The 26,279-nt window shown below is 37.9% G+C and overlaps 1 protein-coding gene across 3 annotated transcripts in view; it reads right to left on the bottom strand.

Moving 5' to 3' along the window:
- Nucleotides 1-435: 435 nt before the first annotated feature.
- Nucleotides 436-26,279, bottom strand: part of LOC117424974 (C-1-tetrahydrofolate synthase, cytoplasmic-like) — a 31,127-nt gene continuing 5,283 nt past the window's right edge. For 2 of the 3 annotated variants that reach the window (XM_034041595.3, XM_058991450.1), the window contains exons 2-28: nucleotides 25,359-25,443; nucleotides 24,327-24,386; nucleotides 23,301-23,354; nucleotides 22,801-22,937; nucleotides 21,966-22,066; nucleotides 21,512-21,648; nucleotides 21,283-21,394; nucleotides 19,842-19,969; nucleotides 19,212-19,309; nucleotides 17,308-17,481; nucleotides 16,699-16,835; nucleotides 16,494-16,540; nucleotides 16,122-16,229; nucleotides 15,745-15,819; nucleotides 14,728-14,830; nucleotides 13,783-13,859; nucleotides 12,597-12,737; nucleotides 12,006-12,074; nucleotides 10,997-11,108; nucleotides 10,189-10,328; nucleotides 9,322-9,363; nucleotides 7,925-8,025; nucleotides 6,689-6,866; nucleotides 5,590-5,697; nucleotides 4,717-4,869; nucleotides 1,346-1,447; nucleotides 436-778 (exon numbers count right to left, since the gene is read on the bottom strand). In XM_034041595.3, coding sequence (XP_033897486.3) covers nucleotides 1,358-1,447; nucleotides 4,717-4,869; nucleotides 5,590-5,697; nucleotides 6,689-6,866; nucleotides 7,925-8,025; nucleotides 9,322-9,363; nucleotides 10,189-10,328; nucleotides 10,997-11,108; nucleotides 12,006-12,074; nucleotides 12,597-12,737; nucleotides 13,783-13,859; nucleotides 14,728-14,830; nucleotides 15,745-15,819; nucleotides 16,122-16,229; nucleotides 16,494-16,540; nucleotides 16,699-16,835; nucleotides 17,308-17,481; nucleotides 19,212-19,309; nucleotides 19,842-19,969; nucleotides 21,283-21,394; nucleotides 21,512-21,648; nucleotides 21,966-22,066; nucleotides 22,801-22,937; nucleotides 23,301-23,354; nucleotides 24,327-24,386; nucleotides 25,359-25,443 — 2,767 coding nt within the window. In that variant the 3' untranslated portion in view covers nucleotides 436-778; nucleotides 1,346-1,357. Of the gene's footprint in view, nucleotides 779-1,345; nucleotides 1,448-4,716; nucleotides 4,870-5,589; nucleotides 5,698-6,688; nucleotides 6,867-7,924; nucleotides 8,026-9,321; nucleotides 9,364-10,188; nucleotides 10,329-10,996; nucleotides 11,109-12,005; nucleotides 12,075-12,596; nucleotides 12,738-13,782; nucleotides 13,860-14,727; nucleotides 14,831-15,744; nucleotides 15,820-16,121; nucleotides 16,230-16,493; nucleotides 16,541-16,698; nucleotides 16,836-17,307; nucleotides 17,482-19,211; nucleotides 19,310-19,841; nucleotides 19,970-21,282; nucleotides 21,395-21,511; nucleotides 21,649-21,965; nucleotides 22,067-22,800; nucleotides 22,938-23,300; nucleotides 23,355-24,326; nucleotides 24,387-25,358; nucleotides 25,444-25,535; nucleotides 25,793-26,279 lie in introns of those variants that run through there. The other variant, XM_034041594.3, reaches the window with a different exon arrangement.

The raw sequence follows: 26,279 nt of genomic DNA on the forward strand, positions 1-26,279 counted from the left end.
CGTGGCCTGAAATATCTACAATCATTTTGTTATTAACAATCCAACTCCCACCACCCCGGTGGGAGTTGGATTGTAATTATTATAGAAGCGTAGTCAAGAATAAAAAATATATATTTTTCCTCTGTTGGCTATAACTGAAGTAAACTCTCAGTTTAATGTTTAGAAAGATCTACATGGTAACCGTTGTTGTTGCTTATAGCAACCAAGACAGTAGCTATCGAGTATGGATCACTTTTCTGCAGTCCCATTTTTTAATAACGTGTAACCGATGTACCGTTGACATTTAAGGCTACGGTACTTGGAAAACAAAGTGGCCGTCGCAGAAAATAAACTTTAAAAGTATACCTTTTGTTTGCAACTCTCATTTATACAGTACAAAAAAACATGCTTGAAATGATTTTTGTTGTATTTACTCATTAGTAATCACCACAAGAGTTTTGAACCTAATGACTTTTATTGCGTTGCCAGGACAACATCCTCAGAGTTCCTGCTTATTACAACAATAAAACAAACTCAAAACTGAACTGATAACAGGACCCAGATTTCATAAATGTCGAATAAAGCCGTGACCTTTTCATTACAACTAACATGGCTGTCTCCCCCTGGAGGCAAGACAATGACAACAACAATTTGGCAACAAAAAACAGCAAAGAAAAAAAAAGAAAAACAAAGAAAACAAAAAATCCGACAAAGCGCCTCCTGTGCCCCTGATCACAGACAGGAAATTGCTCCATCAGTTTTGATTGGGAGTCGCCTAGGAAAGACCTCTGCCCAGCAACTGGAAAAAAAAAAACAAGAAAGAAAATTAAATCAGCTCCTAAAATCCAACTCGGGGGGGGAAAAAAACAGGCAGACTAACAGTGGGGGTTCAGAACTGCACATTTTAATTGAACAGCTGTTTAGTAAAAATGTTAGCAACACACTTCCCCTGCCATGACTGAACAAGCAAAAACAGTATCACGAGAACGTACGTCACCATGACGATTATCCACTATTTAATGCTACAGAAACAGTGCTGTTAAATTCTCTAATATCCAGGCGGGGTATAGGTTGAGTCAAGCAGATAAATGTTTCGGCAAGTGCCCTCCCCACTGAGCAAAAGGTTTGTCCGCTTGTAAGTTTTAGCCACAGCACGTACATGTAAAAATGTATGCGGGCTAACATGAATACAGTATTGTACCTTCAGAAAGTATATTAGAAAGAAAAATTCAACTACACAATGGATAGTAGAGCATTTCTAATGGTATTTAAGCTAACAATGGAACATGTATATTTAGGTAGCTTTAAATTTGACCCCACTTCGTTGCAGATGAACCGTGTACTGCAAGGATTGTTCATTACTAACCTTTAGTTCCATTTAGAACAGTCCGTTCACCTGCTCAGTCGTGGGATCCAGATCAATGTCATAAAAACAGGGTCTAGTGGGAAGTCCAGGCATTGTACTCATCTGAAAGCAATGAGAAACACGTCAGCCTGCAGTGAATCAATGTGTCACACAACTGATTATCAACTGTAAGCAAGTGCCAGCAACTCAGACAAACATTCACTAAATTAGTGATCAACTATTGAGGCAAGCGCACTGCAAAAATATAAATCCATAGCAACCTGATTTCATAGCAACACCCGATCACTTATTGAGGGGAGGCTTATTTAACTAGGATGGAATCCCTTCTGAGACCTGTGGCCCTTAAAATATACAACATTCTTAAATGTCATCAATAAAAACATAATTACAGTCACAATTACATTTTCAACAGACAACTCCTTCTATAACAGTGATTTTGTTAAACTCTCAAGCAAGCAGTCAATGTATTCCGAGCACGACTCTACAGACAGAGGGATTATCCAGCCAGGATATTTATGGTAAACTATAAACCATTAGATCTTAACCTCTACTGTGTCTGATTCTGGATAGCACTGGGATGCCTTGTTGAAGCATGTAATATAAATAAAAATGCTTTCTAGTTATATCCACTTCTAGCATGATGACTGAGGGCAACCACCCTGCATAGTATCCCATATTAAATTTATAGGATGGTTGTCAAAAAGGCTTTTTTTCCCCCCACACATGGATCATTTGATTAGATCTCTTCTGTAGAAATGTACTTGCTAGGCAACCTGGCTTTAACACTGGAGGGGGTGAGGCATAACTTCTATTTTACATTTTGAAGATTATCTTTTGTGTGATGTCAGAACAAAGTTCAGCTATTATTCCAATAAACCAAACATTAAAATCAGGCTGTCTAGCTAAGATTCAACTACAAAGCTACAGCAAAGGGTAGGTCATCAATTGAGTTTTCCTAAAATGTATTTTTTCAAGCCAGTTTATTGAGTGACTGATCCATATTGACAATTCCCTTCACAAACAGTAGCTGGAACAATAATCAAAGGGTAAGTCACATTTAACGAGAGTTAAAATAGGAGTTCAGATAAAGAGTTCTAGACTACGGTAGTTATTCCACGAATGAGGATAGCAGAACAACCCCCAAACCCCCAAAGGGTTGGATTGGGTTGATCATGGCTATCCTCATGAGGGAAATATGCACGGCACTCTATGAATGCTCATGGAGTACTCTGTTTATATAACAAGTAGTTTGGAAAGAAAGTAAGTATGTTTAAACCTGCAGTATATTTAACAGTTGATACCAGAGAATTACTTGCGATTCACCCGGTCGTTGGATTTGAATGATTGCAAGACAGATTCCAAAATGAGATCCGGTAATGATTTGATGCTAGATATTTCAACACTTGTTGAAATGATTACAAAGACATTTTCTAACCCATCGCCAATAAATTAAATTCCTTTGTCCTATATTCTTAACCCAGTATGTTACAGATCAGATTACGTAAATGGACTCTTACAGGTTCACTACACTACTATTGGAAACTTTTACAGGCGAACAGATGGAGTGATTGGTAAAATGATGTTGAATAATAAAATCCCAGGATTGTGGTGTTGACTCTACTGCCCAATCACATGCAGTGTTATCTCACAGGGCTGCTAAAAAAAGATAATCTTCCTGCTGTTAATGTGTGCAGTGCCAGATCCTTTTTCTACCCCCATCTCAATTATCACATTTTAAATGGCAGGCTGCAGATCCGGACAATAAATTCAAATCAAAATGTCTGACAATCATTGGCTTAATACAGCCTTTTAATCTCACCTACACATGACAAACATCTTAACATACAATGTAAATACTACACAAAATTGTTCTAAATTGTCAAGCATTTATAATGTATTCAACAAAATAGCAGTGTTCTTTATAATGTCTGTCAATGTGTCATTGTAGCCTCCTATCATTTAATGACAATGGGTGCTGATTTTAACAGCCTACAATTTACCCCCAATTATAAATTTGCACGGCTCTTACAAACAGCTCTCAAGTATGATGATGGTTCCCTGTAGCAACACAGCTGAAGACAATGGCTTCTTCTATAAAAAGCACAAATGAATTATGGTTTCACAAGGAACTTCTTTCTTTCTAGAACAATTTTAACACAGTATATTGCTGTATAATTCTCAATTGTTCCTTCTGCTTTGATTAGTATTAACCAGGCTTACAGGGAATACTCAAAAGACTACTGAGCAGAATTTTATAAGCGAGGTGGTTTTAGAAATGACCACTAAATTTCACCCCTGTAACTGCGTGTTAGTGAGTGAATACATCTGTAAACATCACCAGTTTGAGAGACAGAAATGACAGAAACCAGCTATAGAAGCAGATACAGTGGTTGCTGCAATATACTAATCCTGATATATAATGTGCTAAGCAAAATAACAGAGACCACATACATTAACCAGAAAAGACATTAGCATAAAAAGATACACCTTTAAATGCTTTTTCTATCCAGCTGAAGATGGACTTGTAGTCCGAAACGTCCAGATATAATTGACTTTTCTATCAATTATTCACATTTTTATGTACCTACATGTCCTTTTTCTTTTTGATCTTGGTCCTTTTGGTACGTAACAGCTTTCCTTTTTCAAATTTTATATATGTTGTTTCAGTTTGGTTGCGTTTTCAGATGATCTTCAGATCGGGATCGTGTTCGGATAAAGTGATTTTCTATATCGTGATGGGGTCATTCGCAAGACAACGCCACCCTGAACACGAAATTGTAATTAACCCCAACCCAATGTGGTTGACCCGATCTAGATATATACACACATATACAGTCAGCCTTGGTTAACTCAACACCCCACAGGGATGCCATTCAGTGTTGACTTATCCAAGGTGTCGAGTTAACTTCGGGTGCAAAAAGCCATGGCATTAACATGCATATAAGTAACAGAACTCACATGTTTACAGTATTAACAAGTTTATTTTTAGTTAAATGTACTTATGAGAATGGTTGAAAGAACTGCAGTGAATGAATCAATTACAGTACAGTATTGTACAAACTGTGTGTAATGTCCTTACTCTTTAGTAAACATGTAATGAAGATTCAGATGCACCAGTCGAGTTAACCGAGGTTGACTGTATATATATATATATATATATATATATATATATATATATATATAAAATGTGCGTGTATATATATATATATATATATATTTGCTCAAGAAGCCAACTTCATTATATATATATATATATATATATATGATGGATTTATATTTTTGCAGTGTGCACCCACACACACATTTTGAAAGCATATTTGAATTTAATTGAATCTCAGCACTGATAAGGTAACATTTAGCCCTTTTCTTACCGTGCCCACCAGTGGGTAGAGGAATCCTGCACCCACACTGGCCCTGATGTCACGGATGGGCAGAACGAAGCCGGTGGGCGCTCCTTTACACTCAGGGTTGTGCGAGAGGGAGAGGTGCGTTTTCGCCATGCAGATCGGCAGGTTCCCAAATCCCTACAAAGAGAAGAAGAAAAGATTAAATTCAATAAATTAAGATTTCTTTGAATAATAATGGAAGACCTAACCATTTCTAATTATTGCCTATTATAAACAGTTTCAGCCAATCGCATTCTAAAGCTGACAGTACAAAACTGGCTTAAAAACAGCAACATAAATAACACATAACCAAATGGTCCAGGTCCACAACCCAAAAAACCTTTTCAATTTATAAATAGCATTAACATCTTACCTGTAGAATACTGATCACTGAGCTGGTAATAGCTGTTAAGTTGGTCACTGATACTTAAATATAGGCTTCTTGACTAAAACTGCATGAGGCTAATATTTATTTTATAAGCACATTCTACATAGACATACATGCTGCATATGTGAGGTCTTTACTCCTGAGGTGAAATAACCTAGTGTAACAGATTTCCTGAGAATAAGGCATAGAAACTGAGAATGTTCTTTATCATGTTTTAAAATGAAAAATCCACATTTGCTGTAACTGCACATTAGAGACCTTCACAGCAACTGGAAGTACACAACAGGTAAGATTTATGAAATGGCTTTGTTAGGTACAGTACAATTACTTTAATAGTGAGACAGAACTAAAGCTAGAACCTAGAGGTACAATACTTCAACTGCTGGTCCACAGGGACACAGCTGCTGTTGTAAAAACACAAATCCAACTGTAGAAAACCTGTAACCCTCACCAGCCCACAGAGCACCCACCTGCTTGGTGTAAAGATCTGCTTTCTGCTGGGCCTCAGGAAGGAGTTCTATATCAGCAGCACCATAGATCTTCTGAGCAATGATCCTGATCTTGTCTATGATCGGCAGCTAAATAAATAAATAAATAAATAAATAAATAAAAAAAAAAAAAAAAAAAAATATATATATATATATATATTATATATATATATATATATATATATATATATATATATATATATATATATATATATATTCGACAAATGCTTTCTTTATGTCTCTGTTGAAGTTTATGTTAGTATGACAAGTTTATAACCCACTAGCTAGGTTAACGCATTGGGAGCTGGCATTCCAGATACAATAAATCAATACCAAAATGAAATGTATGTTGCCAATAGCAACGGACAATTAACTCCACTTGTAATTAATGCAATTATTTTTTTCTCCCTGAAAGAATTAGTAGACGACACTTATATAAAACCACTAGAGACTTTTTGAAATGCTCACAACATGTTTATTGCAATAGAAGATATACCATTATCCACCCACCAATGTCATTAGTTTATGTTTGGTGGATTGACACATGCAGTAAAGGAACCCACTAAAAAGTACTGACTCAAAAGTTTTCAACCACCCCTGCTGGTTCACGGTGAGCAAGCTGTTATTTATATACAAAAAGGGAATATCTGAATAGGTGGCAAAAATGAACAGAATTTATAAATGACTGTATCAAAAATATATCATGTAAAGGAATGCATGTGACATCAGAAATAAATATCAGACATTCTACGGTATAGAAGAGCGTTTCACTGCTTTCATTAAAAGTACCAGATTCATGAAGCTCCCGAGTGGTGCATCCAGTAAAGGCGCTCCGCGTGGAGTGCAGGATGCGCCCTATAGCCTGGAGATCGCAGGCATTATTTAAAACCAATATTCTTTGTTATAATCGTTTTTCTGAACCACACAAAATTTCATTCGTTATTCATTTTATACCACATTTAGTGTTGGCATTTTAGGTATTAAATGTAGCTTAACTGGGAACTGTAATTAACTGTAATACACAGAAGTATGGATATACTGTAAAAAGTTACTGAATCAGTTTTGATGCCACTGTACTTACTTCAACATCATAGAGAAACTTGAAGTTACTGGGTGTCTCTGAAGCTCTCTGTACAGCATGAGCCAGAGCGACAGCCCCCTTCCCCCCCTCTGCCCAGTGAGTACACCTCACAGCATCCAGAGCCCCTGCTTCCTTAGCTAAACGACACACCAACTCCAGCTCCGCGTCGGTGTCAGTTCTGTATTCAATAAAGAGGCATTGCATCAGCCAGGAATCAGGGTATCAGGGCAGGCATACAAACCCAGAACCACACTACAGGCCAGACAAAGACCAAACAAGTCTTTATTCGAATACGGTAAAAAGTTATGGGTATCCTGAGCAGGACAGGAATTATAAAGGTTACAGCTATGACTGGAAGAGACTGGACAAACAATGAAGCCAACCTGCCTGAAGGGAGGAATGTGTATACATACAAGGCTATCTGCAGTGAAAACGTAACTCAAAACGAGCTTGGCTTTGCTATCTGTGTGTTAGAAATGGTTGACTTTTGTTATCCAAATGTCACAATTATGACAATATTGTTCCTGCTTTTTGGTCATGTATCAAGGATTTGGGGATTTTTAATGCCAGAGTGCAGTTTTTTTAGAGCTTTAAAAAACTGGCAACTCTTTCCATCAACAAGTTAGCTTTGTTATTAACATCCATACAGAATTTTTTCACTATTTCACTAGAAAATGGTTCTGCATAGACTCTAGTGGATAGAAGTCATTAGCTAAGGCTGTATATGGTGTTGCTATGGTTACAACAGTAAATGTGTGTAAAAGTGTGTGAAAGATTGGGATTGATGAAGTTGTTTTTTGTTCTTCACAACACAGACTTTACCCAAGATTTCAATTTTCATGTTTAAACAAAATCTTTGAATGATAATGCAGAATTTCAACAGGTATAGAAAGCTATTTTTTTTTTAAATACACAATTCTGGAAAAACTGTAATAAATGCATATGATTTGAATTATCAATTGGTATGTTCCTATGTATGTATTATTCATTTCAATACTTAACCATAATCTTTTACATTATACATGTTCATTTAATGATTATTTTATTCAAATGTAAACGTTATTTCTTCTGTCTATCTACATGCCTAATATAGAAAGCACTATGTGCCTGCACTCCCAGCTACTGAAATCCAAGCACTCAAATCAGGATGATGGAACACAGCCTAACAATCTGTGACACCTCAGTCAGTTTAAGAGTTTTGGCAACAGTACAGATCCTAAGTGGAAAGGCACTTACTTGAAAACATTCACAGCAACCACCACAGGCACCCCGAAGGCCCTGGCATTCTCAACTTGTTTCCGCAGGTTACTGCAGCCTTTCTCCAGCAGATCCAAATTCTGTGGATACAAAGTTTGAGGTTATGTATGTTACAGGGGATATAAAAACAGATATATAAAAACAAGCACTGGTTACTGCACAGGTCGTTAATTCACTAGATATGCTTGCTGCAGAATGGTTCAGCAGGAGCTCAAGGAATGATCAGAGAACACAGATGTAAAGTTTTTTTTTTTTTTTCTCATTATAGAAAGAACACCCTTGGCCTAGGTGTTTCCAATGAAATTAATAACCGGCTGTGGTTACTAGCCCTCAGGCTAACTGTGTGTGCCTTAAAGTAATAATCTATGAAGATAGGCTGAAAGAACTGAATCTATTTACCATAGTAGAACAAAGAAGAATGGGGGGGGGGGGGGGGGGGGGGCATGGTTGAAGTCTTAAATCTTAAAAGGAGTTGACAAAGTTAACCCCAATCAATACTTTATGCCCAGCACAGAAGCCAGGACCAGATGACACAGTTGGAAATGAAGCCTTAGTACAGAGGGAAGGAGAAACTTCTTCACACAGAGTGGGGAGGGTATAGAATAGGTTACCTAGTCATGTTGTTGATGGTGAATAAATGAGATCCTTTAAGACTCAACTTGACATAGTTTTGACATCCATCAGCTACTGGGAACCAGATGAGCACAGACTGGCCAAATGCCCCCCTCTCATTCATATATATTCTTAGGTTCTTCTCCCTTTTTAGTGATATGTTTCACTTGGGGGTCAGTTTGATCAACCTCTAACCTTTTGGGATTAGTTGCAAAAAAATAACAACAACAACATTCTGATGAAGGTTTAATATATCGTTATAAATATTGTATATGGTCTTTAACAGCTAAAATATCATGATTTATATTTTGAGGTATATCGCCCACCCCTACAGTATGCTCCAACATAATCCATCTGTGGCTTATCCTAGCAGGGTATGTGTTGATCAAACCCTCCCCTTAGTGTAAACATCAATCAATATAAATGGAATTTCAGATTGCTCCAGCTCATTCCACTCTGGAACATATATACACACACACACAGCTGGCTGATAGCAAGACCATCCTAACCAATACAAATTGTAATTCTTTTATAAGTATGATATGCTGGCCCTCAGCCTGCAACAGAAATTTAGAATACAAAATAAATAATAATAATAAAATACTTGACACAGATCTGGATCGTGCAGCACATGAATCAGCCACTTGGAATACATATTGAATGCTTTAGCCTAAAACATGTGTCTACTGGTCTACTTAATGTTTGAACATAGTAACACATACTGAAACATGTGAGAAAAAGATACATTCAATTAAGCCAATTACCTCTTCTGTGTATTCCTTTTGGAGAGGCAGGCCTGCTGTGACCTATATGAAAAAAAAGGTAATATGAAAGATATTCTTTTGAAAAGGCACAGTTTAGTCCCTAAGAAATATTCATGTATCACCATAAAACAAACCAAAATTATATTTTCACAACTATTGTTGCAAGTCTCATAATTCCAATTGTTTATGCATTTATTTATTGTGAATTACTGCTCCAGGTAATTTCACTGCCCACTGTTCTCAGAGAACATGTCCTATTACTTGTGTGCATCTCTCACCAGCACTTGTTGAAACATCATTGTGTTGAGAGACAATTTCAACCACAACGGTGTCTCTGATGCTTGCATAATAAGAAAAGCAACAAAGAACTGAAAGGCAGCTAGGTCTAGTAGTTAAAATACAGTAAAAGACACTCAGCTATGTTGAGTTCAGGGGGAATTTTTTATAGATGTACCAAACAGACAGACACATCAGTGCACAGCGAACGCTGGTGCACATCTTTTAATAGAACACCTAGGGCACTACTTTGAAGGAGGATCAAAGCTCATCTTAACAGTGTAACATCAGCAAGAAACCACTCAAAACAACATCTGCTCCTTCCTTCAATCAAACTGATTCTTGTTAGTTTTATACTGTTTGTTTTACTTCTCCCACTGCTCTAGGATTGAAATAGGTTCTGAATCGCATCTCCTTATTTGTGGTCTTTTAATAAAACACTTCTGGTATTTCCAATTAAACAGTACTGTAAGGTATCAAGTGGCTATCTCTAAAACAAGGCCTCAGAGATACCAAGAGCTTTCCAAAGAATATTAAACAGTCTTAAGAAAGCACTTATTAAAGTGTTTACAGTGTGAAGTAGGTACTTACAACAGGGCCGCCTCCGTGCATCTTTAGAGCTCTCACGGTGGCTACGAGGACCACCACGTGTGGGCGCAGACCTGAGTACCGACACTTGATGTTGAAAAACTTCTCCATGCCAATATCTGCTCCGAATCCGGCTTCCGTCACTAGCAAAGAAAGCAGGTCAGTAAGAAATGACCACGTATCTCTCCAGAACACTATTGGACTGCTTTGTAGACTGGCCACGGAAGACCAGTTCCTGGCCTGGCCTACTCTACTGGAGGTCAAGCTCTGCATGTGCATTGTGTCAATTCATGTACAAAATGTGATCTGGACAACACTAGTATTGGAACCTAAAAAAACATATGTGTGCCAAATGTGAAAAGGGAATTTCGAATTGTGTGGTTTATATCATTGATATGGCCAGAGGTTAAAACTATGCTGCAGTGAAAGGGTTATTTTTCACTGAACACCACTGGTTTTGGAACTTGACTGATAGAATCATAGAAGCTAATGTGCCATGTGGGTACCAAAAGTTAAATCATGAGCACTATACATTTTTGTATTTATCCATCAGAGAAAAAAAGGTCATTTGAATGTCGAAGATACATCATCCATAACTCAATAGTGCTAAATTTAGAAATACTAAAATGAGTTTAATAAGATCGACGGAAAGAGTTTCATTAAAGCTTCTCTCTATACACACCATCTCATTCTATTATCAATACTGTTCTGAGATTTGAAAGTGTAATTTTGTGTTGTATTTGTGTGCTTGATGAAACGTAGGATTGTGCTGCCTGCTGAACTGGAAAACGTATGGTCTGCAGGAACCTACCTACAAACCCTTCAGGACCAACCAGCTTCAAGGCAATCTTATCAGCCAGGATGGACGAGTTGCCATGGGCAATGTTAGCAAAAGGACCGGCATGAACGAACACAGGTGTTCCCTTGAGAAATAAATAAATATTTAAACCCAAAAATTATTCAGCCTTCATTTTAGGATTTCCATAACACACCCTAAGAGCCAGACAGTTGCTCCACACATTCATTTATACTGTCTTACCTTTTTATGACATTTGTAATTATTTGAAAGAGTTCATCCTGTGCTTACTAAGTTATGTTTCTTTTTTATTTTATTTGTGTGCCTGCTGTACGTATCAACCAATGTCTTTGCATTAATAAGCACCTGCTGTGTATTGCCAGATATACATAAAGGAACCTTGATACAAAAAGCTGTTCACTTTCTTTACTGATTTAGCCTGGATCAACTTGTTTAGAATTCAAAACAGGTGCAACATAACTGATAACCCCATGACTGTAAACATCACTACTGGCAGTCTGTTTATCAATTTGATCTCTTTCAATCACCCTTTACAAAAACTGTGATAAGCCCTCATTTCTATACACTCATCTTTAGTGTGGTCATTGCCAATGGCAGCGTTATTCAAATATTCAATTACATTCAACAAAGCTAGCCAAATGCAATGTTTGAATCTTGATAAAACAACAAGATACAGATAAAAAGTCAAAAGATCCCCATCTGTCTAATTATAATAGTGTCACAAGTCAAAATGTTTAATATGCAAACTGTTGACTGGATTATTGTGGACTGAATCCTAAAGGTTCTCATTAACACAAATTCAGCTAAAAAAATAAATAAAAAATAACTGCCCACGCAAACTCCTGGGATTTAGGTAGGCAATTATAAAAATGAGTGAGTTACACAGAAAAGCCTACGTTATCTTGTGCTGGCGACTCTGCCCACACTCATTAGATGGAGTTAACTGCTTAAATACTTCAGGTACAGAATTAATGCAACAGTAACATTTCCCTCTTCTACCCACCTCCAAGGTCTGCATCAAGTTTGGTTTGACTGCGTCCTTCATAAGAACGGTCAAAGCACCACTCACACCCTGCGGAGAGAGAGCGAGAGAGAGAGCAGGAGAGAGAGAGAGAGAGAGAGAGAGAGAGAGAGAGAGAGAGAGAGAGCGAGAGAGAACAAGAGCAAGAGAGAGAGAGACAGAGCATGAGAGAGCTGTTAAAAAATGCAACAACATTACATATTGGATAAAATTAATACATGTTAATAAAAAGGCACACACAAAAAAGATACAAACAAAAAAAAAACATTCTTTAAAAATGTTGGTTTTAAAGCTTTGTGAATAGTGGCCACTGTTTCTACACTTTCTTAAAAAATAAGCATTCCTTCATATACCATTTTTATGGGGGGACCCCCCTGATACTGAGGAACAGGGTATAAGACAGTGTGGTTATGGCTCAGTTTCTCCATAACCCCAATTCACCTGAGACTGCATTCGTGTTAGAAGGAGGAACACAAGTTTCTATGCCTCATGACTACAGTGTTATGAAGGGGAGGTGCAGTGCTTCTTGTTGAGCAGAGCCAGGTCTTATCTTTGCTTTAACCGTGTACTCACCAGATCCTCTGCAGTAACTGGCACACCTTTCCTGCTTGAAGCCACCACCATGTTGGCCAGGCGTTTCTGCATGTCCTCCAGCCCATCTGTCAGAGCCAGCACCGCCATGATCTCACTGGCTACTGTGATATCAAACTGAGTCTATGAGGGAGATGGGTTTCTTTAAGCCATAAGCAATTCAACTATTACAGAGACAAAATGAAATGTTTTAAATGCCTCTCAAAGTGATATATCAACTACATTTTCATAATTTTTGTTTTACCTTTTTATTATTACAGTGCTCCCTTGCTATAACGCGGGTCTCGAGGGACACACAATATGAGTGTGAATTAACCATGCATAAAGCACCATGTAACGAACGCTATATTTTTTACAAAAAAAAGGTAACATTCCCACTCATGGATCACTTTATAGCAGTTTTAAAACTATAAAATAGGCTGGCTACAGCCATAACGGCTATTGAGTTCATTTTCTTGAACTGAGGTCAGGAGCTGCTCTTCTATTCTTGTTTCCTGCCAAAGAAATATGAAGGCCAAGCCAGATCAGCTAAAGGTTTTTCTTTTTTTTTTTTTAAAGCAAGAGCCAGTGCCATCTAGTGCACTGCTGTGTGTTTCCAGCAATACAAAAAGAAACTTGATCCTTTATATATATCTTTCCACTAGATGGCACCGACTCTTTCTGATCTAACCTGCGTTTATATATATATATATATATATATATATATATATATATATATATATATATATATTTTGTAGCAATGTTTTAATAATAAAGACAACACATTTTATTACAATGGAAAACGGAGCTGATCACTTTCTTTAATTATAAGATGACCGTATAAAGGTTTCTGACGAGTGTGCTACCAAACCTGTTCTGCGGCTGTTTGACAAGGAAGAGTTTGAAAAATATACTGAAGAACGTTGTCGTAGCAGAGACACCTGATACTAATATATATATATATATATATACACACATATACAAACACACACACATTATATATATATATATATATATATATATATATATATATATATATATAAATATAGAGATATACACCTTGAAAATCTAGGTTTAACTAATTCCTTCAACTTTGATGATGGCCATCACTTAAGACAATCTAATAATGTATTTATTTTTAATCTGCATGCATTCCCCCATATTGACTGTCAGGAGTACAGGTACTTACAGATCTTGTAAATCCCTTTTCAGTTGGAGACTGGCCAATCGTTATCTTACGGAGGAACCTGTCGTTTGTGTCCATAACTAACAGAAGAAAACCATCATTTTAGCATCTATTTGTAACTGCCGTCATCGTCTTCTCAGCCAATCAAAATGCACGATTCACAGATAATTCAATACCTTATAGGCAGGTTGACAAAGGGTTAAACAAAAGGTGGGGGGCAAAACTATTAACAATAGAACTTTAATATAACTCCATACTTTAAAACTACAGGAGATGTATATACAATAATACATGTGTGTAGCTGGAGATGTATATACATGTGTACAGCTGACAGCATCTCTTTGGGTATTGGGGTGGTTACACATTTGGTTATAGAACCTGTAGTGATCACAATAAGACAGTCGGATATCAGAAGCTAAAACGTATCTGATATTCAACTGTGTATACATCTGACGGCTGTCACATTTACTTTCCTAGTGGCAAACTGTACAGGACACAGGTTTGTGCAGGCTTGCATAGCTAGACTTCACACCCAAGGTCACAGGGTCTTTTTCTGTGAAGCCTCCAGTTATCTGTCTGACATTACCAGATTTATTTCACTTTTTACAAAAATGGTGCAAATTTAATTTTGGTGTGAATTAGGCCTTTGATTTCTTATTACCGTGAGCTTTTCTGGTTTTCTGGTTTTCTGGTCCACTTAATTAGCTCAACTTCTTTGTGTTTCTCACAATTACAAAAGAGATTATTTAATTACAAAGTTGCCATGATGATAAAATGTATCTTATACTAGCTTTATATTATTCCCTTCCTGTTTGCCAGAAATAATTTAAAGTAAAAAATCTTAGTAACCAGGACACAACCTTTTTATATTTAAGAAAGCTACAGCCAACTTTTCTGCATGTTGTCCCACATTTACCATTACTGAAGATGCTAGTGAAACACAGGTACCTCTCTGCCATGTTATTGTGTCAGGATCAATGTCCAGCCGGACAAAAGCAGCGATTTCTTCCTCTGTCAGCGTGTCAGGGTGGACCTTATCAATGCCCAGTTTCTGGACGAACAGAAACACATTAATATCTCTTTTTACAGATCTGTATAATGCATGGTGTTAAAGATAGCTAAAACAGCAGTTAATTTTCAATATATATATGTATGTTTTTGTCACATTAAAAAGTCTTGATAGATTATATATATATATATATATATACATTTTTCACTTTCATTCCAATTGTGACCAATACGATTGAGATCCGGGGATTATGGTAGCCATGGAAGATGCATGAATTCCGTGTCATGATCCTAAAACCATTCACGCACAATCCTGGCACAATCCTGGATGGCTGCATTATTGTTCTAAAAGTAACCTGCACCATCAGGGTACAAAAGTGCAGCACTGTAAGTAAACTACAACATCTGTCTGGTCTTCTGAAATAATCAAGGGACCTAGGGTATACCAGGAGAAGATGCCCCACACCAGGGCAATGCCAAATCCAATCGGATAGGCAGGCCCTAATAAAAGTGACCACACAGCGTATACTGCCATCTTAGAACATGTGTGTATTTATACCTAATTAAATTGATCATCTTCAAAGTTCTAAACTATTTGAAAACACACCTGAACAGGGTTGCAATGTAATATGGCTCAGCAGGCAATCACTAGCTTTACATGCTGCTAGAGCCAGTCTTTCAACATAGCCACCAGCTGACATCACACAACCACCAACCGCAGGTCAACTGGCATTCTTTGCACGCCCTGGACTGAATGGCAGAGGCTGTCAGAGAACAACTCTTGCAGAAAGTTTGCATGGCCACCGCTTGCACTGTGTCTAGAGATAGCCAATGACATTGTTACAAAACTCCCCAAGCACCAGAAATCCATACTGACTTGTTAGATATGTTTCTGTTAATTAATACCCTTTGAAGGCTCTGAACAGACTATTTAATATAAATCAAAACCTCACTTACCTTCAGCCGGTTGATCTGAATCGGAGAAAATGTTCTCACTGTGTTGTTTACAGGAACTAGCCGGTTATACAAAGCCTGGAAAAAAAAAGTGCTATTTAAAATAGGATAACGAAGCTCCTCGGTTTCCTGGAACTCACTGACCATCAAACCTAGCCCTGTGGCCCTTTACAAATTACAGACAGGACCAACTTCAGAAGACTAATAAGGCAGCCAGCTGCTTGACATCCAGCAGAGCTACAGTATTTGTCTATAAAACTTTCTTACAGTTCTTACACTGGTCATTGCCATTCCATTCTAAGTTTTGCATTATAAAACACGCTTTTAAATAAAAAGAGTAGGGAATCAGAATGCCAAAATGTTCATGAACGAAGAAGTACCTTGTCGCTCTGTGTGTTTTCATGGAACATGCGGGCATCAATGGCAGCAGCGACCAGGTTGTTGGCTGCAGTAATGGCATGGATGTCGCCTGTGAGATGCAGGTTAAACTGGAATGCAAAGGGCACCATTTAATACTTTATATTGCAAGACCATAATCATGTAGAACAGATGTTTCGAAAGAAATACAGCAGTCATTGAAAAATATTTTAAGAAACGTGCTAATGTAACATACCTCCCCTTGGTAGCCCAATGGAAAGGTCAGGAAGGGATTTTACAGTGTTACAAGATTCACAACGGTATCAATATTACACACTCCAGCTCTTATTTATATTAAGAAGATATTAAACTCCAAGATGATTGGGACAATATACCTCTTCCATTGGAATGACTTGAGAATATCCTCCTCCAGCAGCCCCACCTGTGCAGAGAGAACTTTGAAGTGAACAGAGGTCCCATTTTATATACAGAAAAAACAGCTTTCATTGGTTTTTATTAACGTCAAGATACGGTGAATAAAAACCATAAAATCACACCCATTTTGAAGCAGTATAAAGGTTATATTAAAAACAAACTTGCCTTTGATTCCAAATGTGGGGCCCTGAGATGGCTGGCGAACACAAGCGAACACGTTGAGTTTTAGGTGGGCTCCCAGTGCCTGCACCAGCCCCACTGTGGTAGTGCTTTTACCCTCACCCAGTGGAGTGGGAGTAATACTGCAAGATACATGAAAAAAGGGATGTCAGTAAAATACAAGTTAGAAAACAACATTACACATGCTAGACCTCGCACACCGCAAGTCTTTACTATACAAAAGAGCCGGGGGGGGCTGTGTGTAGAGCTTTTAATCTTATCTCACCAGCAGGAGTCAAAATCCTTAACACCAGCAGTGCATTACTCATTATAAAAGTTTACCACGGGTCATTTTGCAGTTTTCTCCTGCTTTCCCCATGCTTATATTATGCATTTACTATAGTTTACACTGGTTTGCCATGTTTATCAGCCACAGTGTATGGGTAACAGATTCAGGTGAGTCTTGAACTCACAGTAAAACGAAGAATATATCAAACGCCATCCATCCCCGTTGTTTAAGTAAATTATGCACAAAATTGGATGGGTCTTTTTAGTTTCAGAACTTTAAGAATATATGTTTTCTATATTTACTAAGCTTAAAAAAGACCGGCTTACCCGGTCACAACAACGTATTTCCCATCCGGCTGGTCCTGGAGTCTCTTCATGGTTGACAGCAGGATCTTCGCTTTGGTTTTCCCGTACAGCTCCACCTCGTCTGAAAACAAGCCAATTTCTCTTGCCAGCTTATCGATTGGTTTTGGAATGCAGGCTCTTGAGATTTCAATGTCACTACAAAGAAACACAATTGTCATTCTTATGTGTGCAGTGAACACTTTCATGGCAAGTTTGAATGGCTTTTCAAACAACTTGGTGCTGTTGTCAGGATTAGTTGTAAGCCACAACCTATGTATTAAAGTGGAAATCCAAATTCTTAAGCTAGAATCATATATTCTAGGCTCCCGCATCCGGTAAAGGTGCTCTGCGTGGAGTGCAGGATGCTCTCTATAACCTGGACGTCGCCGGTTCGAGTCCAGGCTATTCCACAGCCGACAGTGGATGGGAGCTCCCAGGGGCCGGCGCACAATTGGCCGAGCGTTGCCCGGGGGGGACGGGGGGGGGGGACGGGTTTAGGTCGGCCAGGGTGTCCTCGGCTCACCGCGCACCAGCAACCCCTGTAGTCTGGCCGGGCGCCTGCGGGCTTGCCTGTAAGATGCCCGAGAGCTGCGTTGTCCTCCGACGCTGTAGTTCTTGGGTGGCTGCATGGTGAGTCCGCAGTGTGAAAAAAACGGTCGGCTTACGGCACACGCTTTGGAGGACAGCGTGTGTTCGTCTTCGCCCTCCCGAGTCAGCGCAGGAGTGGTAGTGGTCAGCTGAGCCTAAAAATAATTGGCCATTCCAAATTGGGAGAAAATAATAAAAATAAATTGGCAATGACTAAATAAAAAAAAAAAAAAAAAAAAATCATATATTCTAGGATCTGCAGCCATTACCTTGCATATCAGCTGCACCTACTTCTCTTTAGCAGATGTCCTTGAAGATGAACAGGAACCAAATTCATAATTGTACCAAGTTACCAAAGAAAATCGAAGTATCAGTTCATCACATTCTCTGTCAAAGGCAGAAGGCTTTATTTTAATGGCTGACATGAGCCACTTCTGCTTCACAGGTTTAGTTCAATTTACCCAAATGACAAGATCATGTTAGTATACTGCACTACACTCATGTAAATATATTGTTTCACCATCATGACAGTTAAGATTTTGTAATCAAACGCTTAGGACTAGCTTCGTGAGTGTCAAAAAGAAAGAACAGTGTTTTGTACAGTGAATAAACTGTGTGTTAAAAACAATGACATAGCATTTACATCTAATAATATACATTTTCCTTGCATCTCTTGATTTGAAAGCGGACTGTCATAGCAACACACTTCAAAAAATATCTTGAATTGAACAGCAATCACAGCAGGTCAGGTAAAAAAATAAAAAAGTAGATTTTTAGTTTTTAAAGAGCCAGACGGACTCAGATGGACTCAGGCAGAATGTCGAACTACAGACACAGGAAAAAGTTAAGCACCAGAGGGCCTCAATGAGTGAGCAGAGTGTGTGGAGACACCATGTCACAAATACAGAAATATTTAATCCCCTCAAAGCCTTTATGTCAGGAGCATTTATTTTTAAATGGCAGTCAGCAAACAGGGCCCATGTCAACTGCCAAGACTGAGAAGAACAGAAGCTTCATAGCTTTTGTCCTTGAGCACAGTAAACAGAAGTGGTCCACAAAGACACAAAAGGGCCATTTTAACAATGCTTTTACATCAGTGCTAAATTAACTTAGATCTTCTTTCAAACTCTGAAGCATCACCAAAAAAAAAAAAAAAAGATCTACATTTAACACCACGGTTAAACCTTTGGGAATATTGCGCAGAGGCACAAATATATACAACACCATTATAAACTGCTAGCTTTGTTAATATGTGTAGGTGTTTCCCAAATTATCTTAATGTAAACAAGTTTATTTACCTTGGTACTGGCTTTAGAAGATTCAGACTTGTGAGCTGAATGTGCCACCTTCCTGGTTTGTTATCCTCCAAAAAACGCTTTGCACTTTCTACCGTGTTCTGTTGACAATAAACAAAATACAACATATATTTACCGGAGAGCAGTGAATTTGTATATGGTTTCCTGGGACACATATAATACACAAAACTGTACAAATGAAAGGGTGACACACATACAGACAGAAGGTTCCTTCATTTATACAGAGATTCTGAGACTGTCAATAACTTGTGCTAAAGAATGTCCTAGCCAAGTTTCATCACAATTGGCTAAGCTACTCTAGATATGTGTAAAAATGTAAGAGCGATATACATACATAACATGCAGTCACCTCCTTATATCCCTAGATCCTGACACTCAATATCTTTGTCCTAACCATTGGAAATGGTTGTTTCTTACTAGTGTGCCTAAAGAATGAGCAATATAAAAACTGCATCATATTTACGACACATGAACCAAAGCAATTTTTTTTTTTACTGGAGTCTAAATTTGGTTTTATATAAACCCATATGTATTTTCTTTCTGTACCTTTTACATGTACCTACATCACAGAAAGATATAGTTATAGAGTCTACAGCAATCTACAGTCCACACCTCCATCAGCATGGCCACAGTCATTGGTCCCACACCACCTGGTACAGGGGTTATGAAGGAAGCTCTCTCCTTGGCTTCACTGTAGGCAACATCTCCAACCACCCGCTTCCCGCTTGCCTTTGTGCTATCTGTAAGAGAACAACAACAAACTAGTAGAACTAGACATATAACTAAGCATCCCCGACAGCACAGTGGGATGGCCAGTCTGAAGGTTATTATTATTTGTTTATTTAGCAGACGCCTTTATCCAAGGCGACTTACAGAGGCTAGGGTGTGTGAGCTATGCATCAGCTGCAGAGTCACTTACAACAACTTCTCACCCGAAAGATGGAGCACAAGGTTAAGTGACTTGCTCAGGGTCACACAGTAAGCCAGTGAGTGAGCCAGGATTTGAACCGGGGATTTCCTGCTTACAATCCCTTTTTCTTTAACCACTGAACCACACAGCCTCATGAAATAAAACTGATATGTGGAAAAATGAGAGTTAATTATATTGAAATACCAAAATAAACTTCAATGTAATGTCAATTTCTTTTAGTATTTCTAAGCACTATTGAGTTTATAGTTATGGATTATTTTATAATTATATATATATATATATATATATATATATATATATATATATATATATATATATATATAGACAGATGGTTAATTTGTATTGGACAATAACCATTATCAAACTTAAAACCATCAGAAATTGGAGTGTTTACTTGTTTTAGTTATAATAGTATACCACATGCTGTTTGTTTTAGTGAAATCCAAATCCTTATGTAATAACTGTGCTGCACTGCAGTCAATGCTTTCTATAAAACAAAGGTCACGCTGTAGCCACTTCCATTACGTCCATAAAACTGAAAAGGAAACTCAAATTGTACTTTCAAGTCTGGGGATTACTAGAAGTCAACCCTTTTCATGAACTCAGATGCCACCTAGTGTTCAACTCCTTTTAAGTATAGTTCACTTCTCTGGCTCCTGCAAAATTTGCATTCTGTTCCTCTGCATTCCATGAGGGTCAACACATAATTATTATTATAATATACGTCTGTTTAATAGAACCACGAAATTGAAAGAGGACGTAGTCATTTTAATTGACCATTCCCCTTATAATTTGCAATCATTTTGAGTGGTTCTGGGTTCTGACGAGCCTATCTGTCTATATAAGTAGAGTAAGTGGGGCTGACTGATTGGAATGAGGAAGGCTGCTTAGGGCTGGTAATTAGGACTCAGTACTAGAATGACATAACCCAATACCAAACACCATACAAAATGGGAAATAAAATAAAGAAAAATTGAAGTTTACACTTTAAAAATCTACCAAACTCAGTTTCGCAAACGGATTAGTGGGAGGTAGGGGAAAGAGTTCCTTAGTCGCTCAAAGCAATCCAACGATTTTCTTTTCACACCATGTCGCATCGTTGCTCTCCCATCAGCCCCCTACCTGGAACGTGGTTGATGCCACAGTCAATCACAACAGCCCCTTGCTTGATCCAGCATCCTTTCACCATCTCTGGCTTGCCAGCCCCAACGACTAAAATATCAGCACGGAGAACCTGGACAAAGAAAGTGAAAAAAATAAAAATATTTCTGTCTGGACTTGCTTATTCATGTGTGTAAGACTGAACCCACAATTTTGATTGATTAGAAGCAAGACTCAGTGTTATTTTTACCTGCCCAGCTAGGTCGGCAGTCTTGGAGTGGCATGTTGTTACTGTCGCGTGGTTCCACAGCAGCAGGTCATGCATGGGTGCCCCGACGATCTTACTGCGCCCGATAACCACAGCGTTCTTCCCAGCAATGGAGGTACCTTCAGAGAGACAGAGCTCTGTTACAGTAGTTGTATACTACACAATAATTCCATAAATCATATCTATTTCGACATGTTACAGCAAACTGGATTTTTATTTTAAAACGTGATATCTGTTACTACTTTAGGTTAAAAGGAAGTTTCCATTTTTGTTGTCTTGAAAATATGTTAATCTTGGGTTATTTCACCTCAGTATCTTCATGGTCGCAACCTGCTACTGGCTGAAAGCATGTCAGTCAATAAGGGAAGCAGCTGATTGGTTATTGACAGGAAAGAACGCATTGAAAGGGTGAACAAAACAAAGCTGAAATACAAACCTGTCTGTTTGATGAGTTCCATGCATCCTTTAGGAGTACAGGGGATAAAGCAGTCTCCCAAGTCACCACGAGCAAGCTTTCCTGCATTTATACTAGTCAGACTAGAAGAAAAACGAGCATATCAGTGGCAGTCATCCCCAGCCAAGACTGGAATTACAAAACTAGATCCATCAGTAACATGAAGAAATAGATCATCATGACACTCATCCACTGAAAGCACATGCAAAAATGTAGGTTTAACATAGTCCTAGATGCTTCTATATTACCTAACATGTAAGCAATAACAAACTACACTTTAGGACAATTTGTTAATCCAGGTCATTTTTAGAAATTAATATACTGCACACGTACACACAAAATATGAAATACTTTCTCTGCAATGTTTAATCTTTTAAGGACTATTTTGAGCAAGCACAAAGGCACGTTTTCAGATTAATAAAATCATTTGAAATGGTAGAAGACAGTAATAAAAATAACTGATAACAAAACAATAAAAAACAATAGTTCACCCGTCTTACTAAGTTGTTTCTTGATAGTTTTATTCTTTTCAGAACATTTGCATTTCCTTCAAAATACAGCTCATACAATCTTTGAAAACTGTAACTATTCACACCCTGTTCACTGGCTGATGAAACTGACTGTAGGAGAATTGTTTGTATTCTTGTTTTACCTGCAATACTACTGAACTTGTGAATCTGGTACATCACTCTAACTCTCAAGCACTCTGGATGCCTACTGTACATGATTGTAAACAGAGCCTTGACCAGACCTTGGCTCACAGAACATTGACCGACCAGGCAGAACATATTTTGTGTATAAATAACCAGACATTTACCCATCCACATCCTTCTCAGGCGCTACAGCATTGGTGACTCTCTCTGTATTGATGGGGTTGATAGACTCCAGCGGGAGCTGCACTATGAGCCCATGTATCTCTGGGTTCTCGTTCACTTGAATAATGTTTCTTAAAACCTAGAACAATAACAATGGAAGATGAAAACGAAATTGTGAAAAAGATCTGTATCATTGATGCATCCAGATGTGTCAATGAAAAGTTTGAATGAGTTTCTACAAAAACCTGTAATGGAACTTTATTGAGAGAATCCTAGAATACAACACTGTACCAACTGTAAAGAAAGGGAATGGTCTGTACCATTGATATGGCCAGAGGTTAAAACAATGCAGCAGTGAAAGGGTTCATTTTTACTGGACAACATTGGTAATGGACTAAAGAACATTTGCTAAGCACAGACAAAGGTTTTCTGTATATGTCCTTAAAGCTCAACAAATAAATGATCGTATTGTAAACAAAATGACGGTATCTGCTTAACTTGCCTCTTCTTCTGTGGCAGTCTTTGGCAGCCGGACATGGCTGGCGTTGATACCGATCTGAAAACCAACAGAAACAGAAAACAAACTTACAGTAAAATATAAAAAACGGATGTATTTAATTAAAGTAATAATGTGTGAGCAGCAGATATTAAACATGAGTCTGAAAGGGATTTGAATTTGAATGCCATGATTGACAAATAAGACTAAGAAAAAGCAGGCTGCTATTTTATGAAACAGACAAGGCCCCAGCCAGGGCACCGTCATGCCTTTTTTTCTGGCCCATGGTTGGTGTGAAAAATGAAACATCAATTTGACTTGCTCTTCATAAAGAAATGTTTAGTATGTGTCTACAGCTCTTTTGTGCTCGAATCCTGACCAGGCAATGTTCTTTCAGTCGTAGTTTATAATACCATGTGACATTAAGAAATGTAAGTGTTAATGTTACAAGTCTAAAGCAACTTGCAGCGGTAGGTTAATTAAAAAGAAATGGGGTTCCTTTTGACAAAGAAAATAAATAAAAAATGGTGCAAATAATGACTGTAAACAATGTCTTATTTTGGCCCATGGCTAGCTGGATTGATCATCTGTCATTGCATTGGTCTTTAAGACAGGCTGTCTAATTCTACAGAAAACAGCTGGAAACAAGCGCTATATTGTCAGCAACAATTGACATAATTTTTATTATTTTGAGTTTTCCAGAAAGTTCATTCCTCAAGTCTGTTAGAACACAAATGATGAAATTAGTGCAGCAATTAAGAATATGTCTTTGTGCAGCAATTAAGAATGTGTTTTTAACTAATGGAAAGAAATTGAGGCTTTTAAAAGTTGCCTTTAAAAGTTCCAGAAAAGAGCCCACAGTGGTTATGTCACATGGTTTAGTTTGGACTGCGTAATAGTAAATTCATGCATGTAGTCTTCTGTAATTTTAATCAACTCTATTAGATAAACAACATTTACCTGATAGACACTTTTAATTGACAGTACTTTGATTTGCACAAATACATTCAAACTGTTTTGATTAACCATTACCTCAGCTGCAGCCTTCAGCTTCATACTAATGTAAAGGTTGGAGTCATCTCTGTCACCAACCTGAAAGGAAATACATGATAAAGCATTGAATATGCTTATGGCCCTTCATATTTATCTTTTTTTACTTTAAGCTTCATTTTTCTTATAGGTCACTTCCCAAATGTAAACCAATATCCATATTCATTATATGCATTATATTTAAGGCCTGGGAGCAGTCAACAGATGGTCTGGTGCTTATTAACCTTACCTCTTCAATCCTGCAGTTTAGAAGAAAGAAAACATTCAATGATTTATATATAAAGACAGTCAGAACATACTGTTTTATATTTTACATATTTTACAGCACATCAATTGACTTTTCTTGACTGTAGTCTACATTTGATTATCTAGATAAGAGAAGCAATAAATCAAAGGTCTCACACAGCTCTAGTTCTGAGTACACTGTCAAAATGAGAATGTGTTTGCAGGAGACATGATGCAATCTGTATATAATCATAAACATGAAATAAAAAAGGCCAGGTTTTGGCCTACTAAAAGTTTTAGTATATCATAAACTGTGTTAGAGTCAGCATTACAAAGTACAGACCGAAACCCTGGCAGTTTTTAAAAGAGGACATTTCATTAATAAGCAAAAATAAACACAAAAACAAATACAGCTGTATTAAAACTAAACAACACACCTCAGGATTAAGTAACAGGAGGAAATACTATTGTTATAAAAAGATACACAGGTCTGATTTTAAGCCTGTGTTAATCCTGCTAGTGTTTGCCTGCAAGGATCTAAGCTTTACTAACCCATATTTTTCAATACTAAAAGCTTTATGATGTTATAAACAGCTGTCACGTTGATGTACATATAAATGAATCTCCTTTACACTGAGTTTAGTGCCTGAAGGGGGGAAAGATATTCCCTACATTTCAAATGGCTAGGAAATAGAAAAAAATATATATATACACATCTAAAAATGAAAAATTACATGTTGCCAATCTAAGAAAAGATTTTTCCTTTTTTCTTTTTCTTCAGAGACATACCTGTAGAATAGCGAGACCTGGCCTAAAGCCAGGAAGGTCCAACTTCATTTGAGCTACATCTTTCTTCAGTCTCTCTCTCACTAGCCTGAAAGGCAAGACTACAGGTCAGTTTTGAAGCAGCAAGGAGCCCATTATTTATCAAGTAAGCTTTTGAAGACAGGTTTGTAAACTTCTTACAAGGACGTTTTAGATCCTGAAACAATGGCAGCCAACAACCTTCTTCCTCCAAAGCAGTTTGGCAGAGGTTTCAGCCTTGTAGCTAAACAGGAAAACATAGCAAGCAGCTGGACTGAAGCCCCTTTAGAAAAAGGGGGGGTACAGAGTCTGCTTATTTTTCAAAACTCAGTCCTGCAATGGCTGAAAGCAGCCCAGCGGACCAACTAAACCTGTGCAGAATCACAAAATGTGCTTCCAGCAGAACCACAAAAGGAGACTCTTTGGGAGTCTGCCAGTCAAAAGCCCCGTGTCTGTAACCTGGCTATTCTTAAAGCCCAGCTGAACAACAGCATGCAGGACAGCTGTGTTGTTTTCCTGCAATACCATATCATGGCATTGGATTAGCACTTTGTTTTTTTTCCATGATCTACTACAGGTTTGAGAGCAAAGCATGAGGTTAGAACAGGAATTGCCAAGGCTAACTGACTTGCAGTGTGCCAAATTCCAGTGTTGAAAATACAGCAGATAGCTGATTAAAGTGTAAACGGGCGACACAGCTGTGGGTTCTGTGAGTTTTCAGAGGGCAGTGAAAGCCAATCAGCAAACTCTGCAGATGGGTGTGTGCAGCGAGCATAAAAGGGCTGGAATGAAGTTGTGGTTTTATTCCAACTGTGGACATGAACTGGAGCAAATTAAACTGTGTCATTCAGCCATATTTTAAAGTGATATACAGGCTTTAAAATGTATATATTTTTATACCTCTGA

The sequence above is a fragment of the Acipenser ruthenus genome, chromosome 18 (genome assembly GCF_902713425.1).
Source record: "Acipenser ruthenus chromosome 18, fAciRut3.2 maternal haplotype, whole genome shotgun sequence".
Taxonomy (NCBI): Eukaryota; Metazoa; Chordata; class Actinopteri; order Acipenseriformes; family Acipenseridae; genus Acipenser; species Acipenser ruthenus.